This window comes from Lissotriton helveticus, chromosome 1_1 (assembly GCF_964261635.1).
Source record: "Lissotriton helveticus chromosome 1_1, aLisHel1.1, whole genome shotgun sequence".
NCBI lineage: Eukaryota > Metazoa > Chordata > Amphibia > Caudata > Salamandridae > Lissotriton > Lissotriton helveticus.
In genome coordinates, this window is record NC_136057.1 from 1,100,492,998 (window position 1) to 1,100,506,428 (window position 13,431).

The following is a 13,431-nucleotide window of genomic DNA, read 5'->3' on the forward strand; positions in this document are numbered from 1 at the left end:
GGCGCGACACTTTAGACTATAAACTTGGGGAAGTATATACCTGGGCGGAAGTCTACGCCCAACGTCGGAGAAACAAACCATACACCCAAAACACCGATACCTCATCTTCCGATAGCGACCATACTAACCGACCCCCAAGACAACAACCTACTCAACGGACAACCCCCAGGGATCAGTCTGCACAAGGATCTACCTCATCCACCTCTCAAATCGATACAACCATTGTGGTGCCTTTTTTAGAGTCACGCCCAGACAGAACCGACGACCCAGACGGGGAAAAAGGAAAATCAAAAAACAACGAGAAAACACCACCACAACAACAGGTCAAACCCAAAACGAGGAAGCATCGTTAGTGATAAACATTTCAGACACCAGTCTCACCATGAGTGAAACTAGAGTTCTACAAAAAGGCATGTCATGCATTCCCACCAGCAATTCTAATCTCCTCGAATTAGAAGTCAGCACGTTTAAGCTCACTAGGAAGCTGCGCCTAAAACACTTCTTTGAGAAAGTTTTGGAACCACCCAAGGAAACAAAACCGGATTTACTATTAGGCTTGCGACCACCAAGCAATTACATGCCCCCAAGCAGTCACAAAAGCATTGACACATTTGAAACGCTGGTTCGGCAAGACATTGCCAAAATAAACTTCAGAAAGAACACAAGTAGGAACATTACCAACAAGGATCAAGACACACTAAAGAACATCGCCAAGAATCCCAAAATCAAATGCTTGAAAGCCGATAAGGGAGGCGCTTTAGTTATCCTTAACACGGATCTCTACAACCGCAGAGCAAGAGAACATGTTCTTGACACCAATACTTACTTACCCTTGGATGGCAACCCCACCAACGAATACAAAACTGTGTTACTTGACATAATTGACAAAGCTAAGGAACAGGATGTCATTGATGACAGAACCAAGCGATACCTGATAGTGAACCACCCAAGGAGCCCAAGTTTAACCATGCTCCCAAAAATCCATAAGGATTTAATGGATCCTCCTTTCCGCCCAATCGTTTCTACACGGGGCTCAATCCATGAGCCTATCGGTAAATTCATTGACCGTTACTTACAGCCCATGGTCACCAACCTAAAGAGCTACACTAGAGACACCAACGACTTCATCAACAAGTTGAACTCCGTTCAAATCAATGAGGATGAACACACTCTACTATGCACTGCTGACATCAAAAGTTTGTACACCTCAATCCCCCACGCTGGTGGAATTGAGGCCATTGAACTAGCATTATTGAGATCTGACATTGCAGACCCATTAAAGTCCTTCATTTTAGAACTTATGATTTTCACTCTGTATCACAGTTATTTTTCGTTCGAACAACATTGGTATTTACAGATGTCCGGGATGGCAATGGGCAATTGCGCTGCGCCCACGTACGCCAACATTTACATGGGCAACTTTGAATCAAACTATATTCTGTCCAACACCGACTGGAACGACAATCTCAGACTATATGCACGGTATATAGATGATCTGTTTTTCATCTGGAAAGGCTCTCGAGAACATTTGGAATCAGCATTATCGATCTTGAACACTAAGGATGATCGGATTGAACTCACTTGGAACATTTCTGATAGAGAAATCACGTTTTTGGATGTACTAGTAAGAATTACCCCTGAAGGCATTGAAACTGACTTGTATAGAAAACCCACTGACCGCAATAACACCTTGTTGTACAGTAGCTTCCACCAAGACTCATTAAAGAGACATCTACCGTTCAGCCAGATGTTGAGAGTGACTCGGATAGTATCCAACGATGAAAGGAGAGATTCCCAATTACAAAACATGGCCGACAGGTTCTCCACTAGAGGGTACCCCCAAAACATCATTGAAGAAGCTCGGGACAAAGTAAAGATGATCCCTCGCCTAGAAGCCCTAAAAAGCAAAAAGAAAGATCCAACCTCTAGAATGGCACTGGTCTCAAGGTATTCCACCTCGAGTAAAATCTACAAGAAGACCATATTGAAACATTGGCGGATTCTTTCGTCAGAATCAGACTTTGGTGATTTATTTAAAGAACCACCCATCTTTGCTTACAGCAGACCTCCGAACATCAAAGAAATCCTATCCAAACCAACGGTCACGTCAAGAAAGCACACCGGTACACGTCCATGCCATCATTGCAGCAACTGCAATAATGTAATGGGAGGCAACACTCTAAATCACCCCATGAGAGGATACAACATCAACCTCAATGTAGACGCCACATGTGATTCAGCTAATTTGATCTACTTACTCAAATGCCCATGCGGGAAAACCTATGTGGGAAAAACCAGTAGAAAAATCAAGATCAGACTTAATGAACATAAGTCAAACATCAGGACCAAGAATACTAAATCGACTGTGGCTGTCCACTTCAACGAAGCACACCACAGTGTTGCACAACTGAAGTACTTGGTACTCGAAATGGTTGCCCATGTTGAGGGCAGAGACAACAACAAAGTTCTCTTACAACGAGAGACCTCATGGATATATCATCTCCAGTCACTGAAACCGTTCGGCCTCAATGACCGGACTGAACTTAGTTGTTATTTATAATGGTTTATAATGTTACTGTTTAATGCAACGTCACCCGTTCTGCACATGTACCTTATTTCGTTCACCTTTACCTACTACAAGATGGCCGCTCCCATCTTTCTTCACTTGGTGTCCCTCATCTGTTTTTACCTCCCACACACTTTCCCCGGGCGAACTCCACAGTAACTCCGTGAAGCCGTGGTATTCAGTTCACCGCTTGAATCTCTCCACAGTAAGTAACCATCACAGCACTTCCCTCACCTTTTTAACCCTGCCAGCTTTTGATAATATTTGGTAACGATCACGTTTCGTTATTTTGCAGCTCGGATGTGAGCACATAGCTGTGTCTATAAGCGTAAGACCCGTTTTTAACCTCATTTTTGATCACCATGTTTTTGGATCACCTTTTACGAATTTCCCTCACCACGTCTTTAATGAAAGCATGCTCATAGACCGCAGTTTCACTCGCACTACCGCACATTTGACAAACGCATGATCCCGTCTTGATAACCTTTTTTAATGCACATAATGGGACTGTCTTACACACTCTTTTCACAAATGAACGCATGTTAAGCACACACCGTTGTTTGTCACCGTTAGCTGGGATTTTTTCTTGCACTATGCTTTTGCATTGGTATTCATTCATTGTTGATCTAAGCTGCATTCTGTTTGTATCCTTCCACAGCGCTCCTTGACAAAGGACTTTTGTTAGTCCGAAATGCATTGGAGCATGCCTTGAAAATATCATTGGATTATATTTACTTATAAAGCGTGATGTAACGCTTTAACAAAAAATTTCGTGAAATCACTAAAAAAGACTATTTGATGAAACTTACGTATTGACTCTTCATTTAACCTTTCCTTTACTTTATTGAACTTCACTGGAGTCAGTGTACCTGAACTTCCTAAGTGTGCCCACTTCACGGGGATGTACCTACGTACCACGTAGCACACTCACCTTTTAAATGTCTCAAGTCACCCACTGTGGATTCTAGGGGTAGGGGACTTTGATTGCTTGGTCTGTGATTTTAGTAATACACAGGTGTGTGGTGTGGAAAGTAAGGCAGGACCGCCACTAACTCATTTCAGACACTCCCACTATGGGGACATTTTAAATAACTTTATTATTTCAAATGACTTCGTTTTCTTGTCAATTGTGAAAAAGATACTTCACTATCCTACCTTTTCGAGAGGGGATGAGTCAAGCACAGTTGATTTTATGTTAATTAAGAGTAATTATAGCAGCCTGGTTATGGATTTTAGGGTATCGCCGAACTGTGCTAGTGATCCCAATCCCTTAGTAGCCCACTTAAATATAAAATTTGGGCTAGGGGGTCTTGAAATTTCCTGTCATTTCTATTAAGCATAGTTCGAACAAAGGTTTTGGGTTAAAATGGGTGCGGATTGACCCGCAGGCCCTCAAAGCGAAAATCATGAGTGAAAATACTGACCTTATCAATAGATGCTTGCAAATTGAGGGTACCCCTGTTGCCCTAGTAAGGGACTTTGACACACTGTGCCTCATCTGAGCTAAAGCCCTACCTTTATTGCCCCTTCTTTCCGGTTGCATGCACCAAGGCCCATAAAGAGTTAAAGATAGCTCTCTATGCCGTTTTTGGGGATGTTAATCGCCCACTGTTTTCAGAGGGCCCTTCACCCAAAATTGACTCTTTGAACCCAGGGACAGAATGGTTCTCACTTTTTCCAACATTTTTAACCCTTTTAACAAGGAGCTTGATTCTGAGGAAAGGGATATTGGAACAGGCCTCACAGTTTAGTCAATATATCTCAGTAAAGGAGGTGGAAGCATCTATTAACCAGGGTATATATAAAAATAAAATAATCTCGCCATTTGGGCGCCAATGCTTACTAACATCTTTAGGGCTGTTGTTATCGGCTCACCCCCTGCATCCTGTAAAAAGGCTATTGTGGTCCCAATATTTTTTAAAAGGTGATAGAAATGACCTGGGGTGCTACTGGCCGATTTCTCTAATCGATGCAACTGCCAAGGTTTTGGGAAGGGTGCTCTTAGCACGGTTGGAAGGGTGGGCCTGTGAAAACAATATACTAATGAAGATTCAAAATTGTTTTAGACAACGAATGGAGACGATTGAACAGCGCCTCAACCTCTCGTTAATATAAGTCCATGAATGCTCATTACATCTGGCCTTCATGGACTTGTCGAGTGCTTTTGACATTGTTAATTGTGATAAATTATGGAACATCAAGGGGAACAGGGGGGTGAAGGAACCCCTGGTTACTCTCCTTCTGAGACTACACTTTAGCACCACGGTCAGAATACGTTATGGCCCCGACGGTGACAGTACACACTCCCTCGTTTCAACGGAGGGTGTCCGCCAGGGATGCATCCTGGAACCTTTTTTTTGTTTCAGGTCTATATAAATGGTCTGGAGGCAGATTACAGACAACGCTGTCCTTCCCGCAAGGTCAGCCAATAGCCTTCAGAAAGCTCTTGATGCCTTTGCAGAGTTTTTGTCATCCTTAGACCTGAAAGTAAACTATAAGAAATCCTACATAATGGTCTGTGACCCAAAAAATAACCAGATCCAAAACCTTTTATATGCAAGGCAATCTAGTTGACAAAGTACCAAGTGTTTGCTACTTGGAGACCCTTTCAACACTCAATTAACATGGGACCCTCTTTTAAGTCTAAGGGCGCAGCTATCAAACAGAGCAGTTGAAGGGCTCTTCTGTTTTGCAGCCAAACTGGGCCAGAGGCCTATAAGAGAAATGATAACCGTACAAATCAAAATACTTCTCAGTTGCTACTTATGGGGCTGGAGTCTGGAGCTACAGTAACGGCTCCAAACACTAGGTTGCCAAGAGTAGTTTCCATAGAAGGCTCCTGATGGTGTACCTCAACCTACTTTTGTCATTCTGAGAAGGGCTTGAGTTATATAGAAGATTGTGTAGGCCTGCTCCCCCTGTTAATGTGGGTCAAAATATCAACAACAACCGAATTAGATGTTTCGAAACATATTCTGTTAACTACCTGATTCTGAGCAATGCTGAAAACAAACCCTCGCCCAGATATGTTAAGTGCACTTTTGGTGAAGTGAGCCTCATCGAGCTTTTTGATGTCCCAGCTCATAGCTCGCCTTCAGCTAAAGATCAAATTAAGGCACAACATTCAGAATGGGGATTGTATAAACACCGGCGTCCACACCTCAAGAGACGCAGTACTTTTCTGACCCTAAATTATCAGCATAGATTTTATTTTACAAGGTTTCGCATTGGCACCGTACATTTTTTGCTGGCTTTCCCAACTCAAGGCGGATGGTTGGAAATCCTTTCTCCATGCCCTTGTGACAATACCACGAAGCGATCTGCAATGCACTTTTTACTTTTCTGTGCACTTATTAAAACCCCAAGAACAACTTGTTTTGATCCCTCTTTTGAGGTGACATAACCCTTGCTCATATCAAGAAGGTTTTTGATTCTTACATTCCCTTGACTCTGCTGAAATCTGTTACGTTGTTCATTTTTATAAGAGGGGCACTTTCTATAAGGAAGCGTTATGGTTAAGCGCTGTTCTTTGAATATTAAGGAAATGATTGTCTCATTGATGTAACTTTTTGTAATATGCATAAAATTTCCGTGAACACATTTTGAACTAATGCACAATGCACTTTTATTTAGCTGATTTCTTCATTTTTTAAGAATCTGAAACTTCAACCTACTTTTGGCCCTGTAGAACTTGATCACCTAGCGATTTATACGAAAACAGCATCAGGTTTCTATTGTCATCTGAGTCCCTTCAAATCTGTCAAGCTTTTGTGAGCATCATGGAGAGAGGCCCTCTCCATTAGGATAAGATATGACTAAAACCTCAGTTTATGGGTTGATGTTGAAATTGCTGATCTATTGATGTACTCTTTTGTGTATGACTGACTGATTGGCATGAGGAAATGTATACACACGAGAACTCATGTTCCTATGACTTACAAAGATAACCAGGAGAAAATTTCAGATTATTTCAAAATTCTACAAAAAGGCAGCAGTTTACCTTAAATCAGTAAACCAAAAGTTTTTTAACTATCACTACTAGATTGTGGAATCAGCTGCCATTCACACTTAAAAACTCCCCGGACCTGATCTCTTATAGGAAGGGTCTAAAAAAAAGACCTGGCTCTTTAAGGCATAACTTTGGTAAATTTCTATTTTAATTATTCAGCACTTTTCACCTCATGGCTGCAGGATGTTGGTCGATAAGCGTCTAGACGCCTTAGGGTATTAGTTGTACTATATAAATAAATAAAAATAAATAAATATCCATGTGGTGCTGTAGAGATCCCTAGTGAGCAAGGCACCATCATTGTATGTCTCATGTAGTACTGCAAGCTGCTCTTAGAGGCCCCTAGTGAGCAAGGCACCCGCATTGCGTGTTTTGGTGCAGTACCACAAGCCGCTCCTAGAGGTCCCTAGTGAGCAAGGCACCAGCACTGCATGTCTCAGTGCAATACCGCAAACTGCTCATAGAGGTGCCTAGTGAGCAAGGCCCCAGCTCTGCATGCCTAGGAGCAGTACCGCAAGCTGCTCCTAGAGGTCCCTAATCAGCAAGGTACCAGCACGGCATGTCTCGGTGCAGTACCACAAGCTGCTCCTGGAGGTCCCTAGTGACCAAGGCACCAGCACTGTGGACCTCGTTTGGTCACATATGGTACTGCACCCTGCAGAAGATATGGTAAATCCACCCTACCCGTAATGAATTGCATGCAAGACAGTACTACGAGTACATTCAAATAACTATGTCCATATATAAAATTAGTAGCTTTGAAATGTGACAAAAGAATTATTACATTCATATCGGATTAGGTTGTACTCTGTGTGGAACTGAGGAAGGAAAATTTATAGACAGTCTCATATAAGTGAGAGATGTTCTAGTGAGCGAAGTAACCACTGCCAGCCTAGGTTAGGACCAAGTGTGTGTCTTAACTGAAGCCTTTTAAGAAAATATTGCCTTGAGGCTGTAAATAAATCTAAAGCGTAACAACACATGTAACAGGGGGTGCTCCCATGGGAGGTCACAAGAAGAGACAAGGCGGTACTAAGGAGGGACTACTAAGCCTATTGACCAATGAAAAGCCACCATTTACAAAGGACAGGGACAGAAGCAAATTAAAAAGATGGGCGGAAAATGGGCAGAGCTTTATGCACATATCCTGAATACAGCGAGTCTGGAAGAGACAGCCCGAACCCTGCCTAGGCGAGACCTATAAATGGAAGCTAAATAAAACAATAATTATATGACAAAATGTTGCTCAAAATGAGAAAAAATAAACACTTAAGAGATGGGAGGTTTGTGGATCTTTAATAAACATTTACAAGTACAACAGATTAACACTCTGAGGCAAAGGTCTGTCCAGACAGACAGAAAGGCACCAAATAGGAGAGGCATGGGTGGTACTTATGTCATCAGATTGTAAGAAACGGGGGGGGATCACACCTTTTTTCAAATATGAGAGGAAAGGGGCAAGAGAAGCGGTGAACACAACTCATTTAGCTTATTAAGTGATGGATACAGTAATGAAGAAAGAGCCAACAGGAGAGGGCTGTGTAATATGCACCATCTACTGAACTCGTCTCTTGTCAGTGCTCACAGGAGTAACATCTGCAACTCTGTGTTAGTGTGTGCTCTAATTAACATCTTTGATTGCTTATGTTCGAGGGGAAATTAACGGGACCAATTGCATGACACCTGAGGTCATTATAAAGCAAGCAAAAACATACAATAGTGTATACCTTTAGGATTTCATTGAAGCCATAGTTCTGATCCATTATATTGGGTTTTTCGGATTCCAGGATAGCACAACAAATAAGAAGGTGAAAGTTTTTGCAAGGCAAGCCCGTCCACATTACCTGCTCAAAATAATTCAAAGGATAAACAATTACAACCACACTGTAAACTGCATATATTAACCAGTTCGTACTGTTACAATTACATGAATGTTATATTTTACAAAAGTATAGAATTTATTTCACATTATAGGAAGAAATGCATTCCTGACCTTGGCCTTTTTGGATAATAAATGAGGATGATGCATCCATCATCTTTGCAAGCACATATCTTTCACATTTTTGGAGGTTTAAAAAAAAAAAAAAGTAGCATAATAAAAAAACACTGATACTAGAGAAATCCAGGGTTCATTAGTGATTAGGTGCATCCCCAACCAATAAGAAAGGAAGGCAAGCAGCAGGCTAGAATCAGGGAAATGCATTTTAAACAACCATTGGCCAGGCTAAAAAGCCAGGCTAAACATGTTACAAAACATTTAAAGTCAGGCATGCATAAATGGACACATACTACTTGAGTTGTGTATTTGAAATAGTCCCTGCTTGCTTGTGCCTGCCTGCGTTTGCAAACAGAGGACCACTAGCAGCCATTCATGTCTGCTCTGACACCTGTTCGAGCAGTTGCGTGGGAGAGAACAGACGAAACAAAAGAAAAGAGGGAGGCAGTAGACAGGGGCGAGAGTAAAAAATTATGTTAGCAGATTGATTCGGGAGTGTTGGGATCCAGAAGGCTGAGGAAGCTGGCAGTTGCTGAGGAGCTGGGATGTGTCAGGGGCCGTTGCATGCTGCTTAACGCGTTCCATGCCGAGAACTTAATGGTTACGTCCTCGGCTGTGGCGCTGGTGTGCCGAGGATGTAACCGTTAGGTCCTCGGCACACCACAGAGAAATCCCTCTGCTGTAAACTGCAGAGGGGTTTCCTTTGCATTTCCTCAGGAGGTGGGGCAAGAGCTTCCCCCACCTCTCGAGCATTTTAGCTTTTTTAATTGTAATGACGATCGTGCGCATAGCGCGCTGACGTCATTACACTGAAAGGGAAACTAAAATGAGCTGATGGGCTCATTTCAGTTTCACTGTTTCGGTGCTCGTGGGGCTATCTCAGCTCTCGAGAGCATTGGAGAGGTATCGTTGGACAGGGGAAATCTCCTTCTCAGAGGATCCCTGCTTGGGGATCACCACATAAGGGCGATCTCCAAGCAGGGATCCACCACTAGAAAGCAGGGAGGGGGTAGCGGCCCCTTAGGCAAAGCCCTTTGCTCCCCCCAACTATTTTGAGGACTTTTAGTCTAGGCACCAGGGATTATTTTTTTTGTATATGTAGGGCTGGGGGCTGCCCAAAATGAGCATGCCGATGCCCCCACCCTCCTAAAAACAAAAGAGTCTTTCTAACCCCCATGGGAGGCAGAGGGGGGCAATAGCACCCGATCTGCCGGGGAAAGAGGTGCAGAGAGCCCACTAGGGGCCAGGGTTGCCATATTTATGTAAATTTAGGGTAGGATGTTGCCCATAATGGGCATGCCAATGCACCCCTCAAAAAATAGCCACAGTCTTCCCATCCCCTCCTCCCCAGGAGGCAGATGGGGCAATAGCTCATGGTCGGATTCACCCAGGCGGGGCTGAACGCCCACTAGGAACCAGGGATTTTTCTTAAACATAAATTTAGGGTGCAGGTGCTGCCCCGAAGGGCCATTGTAATGCCACCACCGACAAAGATGTGCAGTCTTTCTGCCTCTCCCAGGGGGAAGATGGGGCAATAGCCCCCGATCTGCCCCGCCTGGGGGGGGGGGGGGGGGGAAAGCCCACTAAGTCCCAAAGAGTATTTTCTTTAGCCATAGTAGGGGTGGGGGCTGCCCAGAGTGGGCATACCAATGCCCCCACTCACCTAAAAAAATAGCTACAGTATTTTTGCCCCCTTGGGCTAGCAGGTTTATGTAGAGAGCTGTGAGAACACTGTACTGTGGAAAATGTGTGTGGACCCGGTGATCCCACAACTTTCCCACACAGAAATGATTTTATTTTTAGCTAAATTGGAGGTGCACACTGGATTCTTGGTAGGAAAAACGCAGGGGGATCCACGAAGCAACACCTCCCTGGAGTCCCTCGGGTGTCTAGTTTTCAGAAATGTCTGTGTGGTCGGAAGTTTGTTTCAGCCTGGTAATCCCACAACTTTCCTACACCAAAATGTGAGGAAAATGTGATTTGATTTGCTAAATTTGAGGTTTGCAGGGCATCCTGGGTAAAAAAATGTTGGGGGATCCATACAAGCCACAACTCCCTGGACTCCCCTGGGTGTCTAGTTTTCAGAAAAGTCTGGGTTTGGTAGGTTTCCCTAGATGGCCGTCAAACCCGGGACCAAAAACGCAGGGGACTACCTTGCAAATCTAGGTCGTTTTGTGATGGATCATTTTGATGCCTCAAAAATACGTTTTGGGTCCTTGCCTGTTGCGGGTTCTATGCCCACCCACACAAGTGAGGTACCATTTTTACTGCCAGACCTGGGGTAATGTTGGGTGGGGGGAAGTTTGTGGCGCCACAGAGATTCCAGAACTTTCCATCAAAGAAATGTGAGGAAAATGTGTTTTTAAGACAAATTGTGAGGTTTACAAGGGATTCTGGGTAACACAACCTGGTGAGAGCCACACAAGTCAACCCCATCCTGGATTCATCTAGGTGTCTAGTTAATTTATTTTTTACAGGTTTTCTAGGTTTCCCTAGGCTCGCTAGGTGTTCCTAGGTGCAGGCTGTGTTAGGGCCCAAAATCTACATCTAGGCACATTGCCAAAATAAAAAGAGTCAGTTTTCAGTGAAAAAATGTGATGTGTCTACGTTGCGTTTTGGGCTGTTTCCTGTTACAGGCACTAGGTCTACCCACACATGCGAGTACCATTTTTATAGAGAGACTTAGGGGAACACAGAACAGAAAACAAGTGTCATTACCATTTGTCTTTCTATGCATTTCGGTCTTCCAAATGTAAGACAATGTGTAAAAATAAGGGTTCCTTGATAACCCATTTTTCACTCTCTATATTTTACCAAATGAATTGCTGTGTACCAGGTAAACAATGAAAAGCCATTGTAAGTTGCATCTCACTTATTGGCTCTCGGTACCGTAGGTTCTTGGTGAACCTACAAGCCTTATATAGCTCGCCATCAGAAGGGTCCAGCTGCCGCAACGGTATATTACTTTCAAAAATCTATCACAGTTAGAAGTTACAAATGGAAATGTAGGCACAAATGGCTATTTTTTTTCAGTTCAATTTCATATTTTTTTTTTCTTTCAATTCTGTTATTTTCTATAGAAAAACATTGAGGGATCTACACAAATGACCCCTTGCTGAATTCATAATTGTGTCTACCTTTCAGAAATGTATTTCAGGAATTCATCATTGGGTTCACACCCATTTCTTCCACTAACTGGAAGGAGGTTGAAAGCACAACAAAAACTGGACAAATAAGCTATGTCCCAGTAAAATACCCAAACTGTGTTGAAAAGTTTGGTTTTCTGACAAAAGTCTGCCTGTTCCTGAAAGCTGGGAGGATGGTGATTTTAGCACCACAAACCCTTCGTTTATACCATTTGCAGGGGAAAAACAGATGCTTTCTTCTGCAGCACTTCTTCCCTGTTTTCCCCCGAAAAACAAAATCTCAATATATTTTGGCTAATTTCTCGGTCCCCTCCAGGGGGAACATACACACCCAGGGTATATTTATAATCCTCTCGATGTTGGAAGAAAAGGACGCAATTCTGGAGTGAATACCTTATGTGGACAAAATGTTATGGGAGCCGAAGCACGAATGACCATAAATAGCCAAAAAAAGGGCAAGGCACAAGGGGGTGACTGGCAGCGAAAGGGTTAATAAACTACTTAATATACATCTGGAGCTGTGTCCGTCTGTCTTCTTAAACGTGGAAATGAGGATGGCTTGTTGAAGAGCTGGACATAGCAGAGGAGAAGAACTGGAGGAAACGAGTGGAGAACTTGCCAGTGTGCTGTGGAAGAATGTATGACCCCTGGCACCTACAAGTTATGTGATTCTGTGCCCTGGGAGTGAATATACAGCCTGTAAAAGGTGGCAGCAGGTGTGGACGAAAAAGAATAAACAGGCGAGTTTATTCCTGAATCGTGGCTGGGGAATCCTAGACATTGCGCTGCATGAGGAAGGGCTGGCCAATGTGCTTCCTTTTAAAAGCTACACTACTCAACGCATTGAAATGGGAGCATGAAGGCTGCACGAGAGAGTGGAGCGAGACACTCTGGGATCAGAGTCAGGAATCGAGCCTCAGGCGTGTGTGATCCCAGGCGCATGCTTACGGAAAAGCAAAGTGTGGAGGATTCCAGCCTGGTGTACGCTTGAGCGGTAACAGGAAGTCTCTGCGTGAGGCATCTCGATCGCGAAGGGCCAGTGGCGGCTGGTGACATTTGAAAGTGGTGTGGCAGGAACTGATAATCATACTGCACCGTAGCGAGCGAGCGTTGCGAGCGAGCCCGAACTCCCTAAGGAGGGTTTGAGGGGAATCCCCCCCCCCCGAGAAAATTTTGAAAAAATAGTGGAAAAATGGTGCATTTTCAAGCAAATTTGAGAAAGCAGGAAGGTTAATAAAGCAATTGTGAAAGTGCAGGTATTACATTATTAAAGAGCTGTCATATAACATAGGTAGCTGCTTATTTAGTATATCCACAGAGCTTTATAACAGACTTCAAGATACAATGCTGAGACCCTCACAGATTGTTTTTATTTAAACTGCAAACAACAAAACAAACAACTTTTTTGATTTAAACTGCAAACAACAAAAGAACCAACTAAACAGGTCACAAACTATCACTATTCAACATATTTACTTTTTGTATCTAAATTCAGAACGTCTGTCTTTAAGCGCAGCAAATTTTTCAATTACTTGAACGTTAAAGTCAGCAATATTTTGAACAAGCTTGCTCTCTATAGAGAGCATTGCCAACGCATTGAGTCTTTCCTGAAGCATGGTGTTCCTCAGGAATGTCTTAATCCTCTTTAAGGCGGAAAAAGATCGTTCTGCCTCTGAGGTTGTCATAGGAGTGGTAATTACTATTTTTAGTAAAG

At 43.2% G+C, this 13,431-nt stretch overlaps 1 protein-coding gene across 6 annotated transcripts in view; it reads right to left on the reverse strand.

Annotated features, from left to right (window-relative positions):
- The window catches only part of TBC1D15 (TBC1 domain family member 15), a 607,052-nt gene that overhangs the window by 54,820 nt on the left and 538,801 nt on the right, over window positions 1–13,431 (reverse strand). For all 6 annotated transcript variants that reach the window (XM_078678245.1, XM_078678222.1, XM_078678231.1 and 3 more), the window contains one exon: window positions 8,303–8,419. In XM_078678245.1, the coding sequence (XP_078534371.1) occupies window positions 8,303–8,419 (117 nt within the window). The remainder of the gene's footprint in view (window positions 1–8,302; window positions 8,420–13,431) is intronic.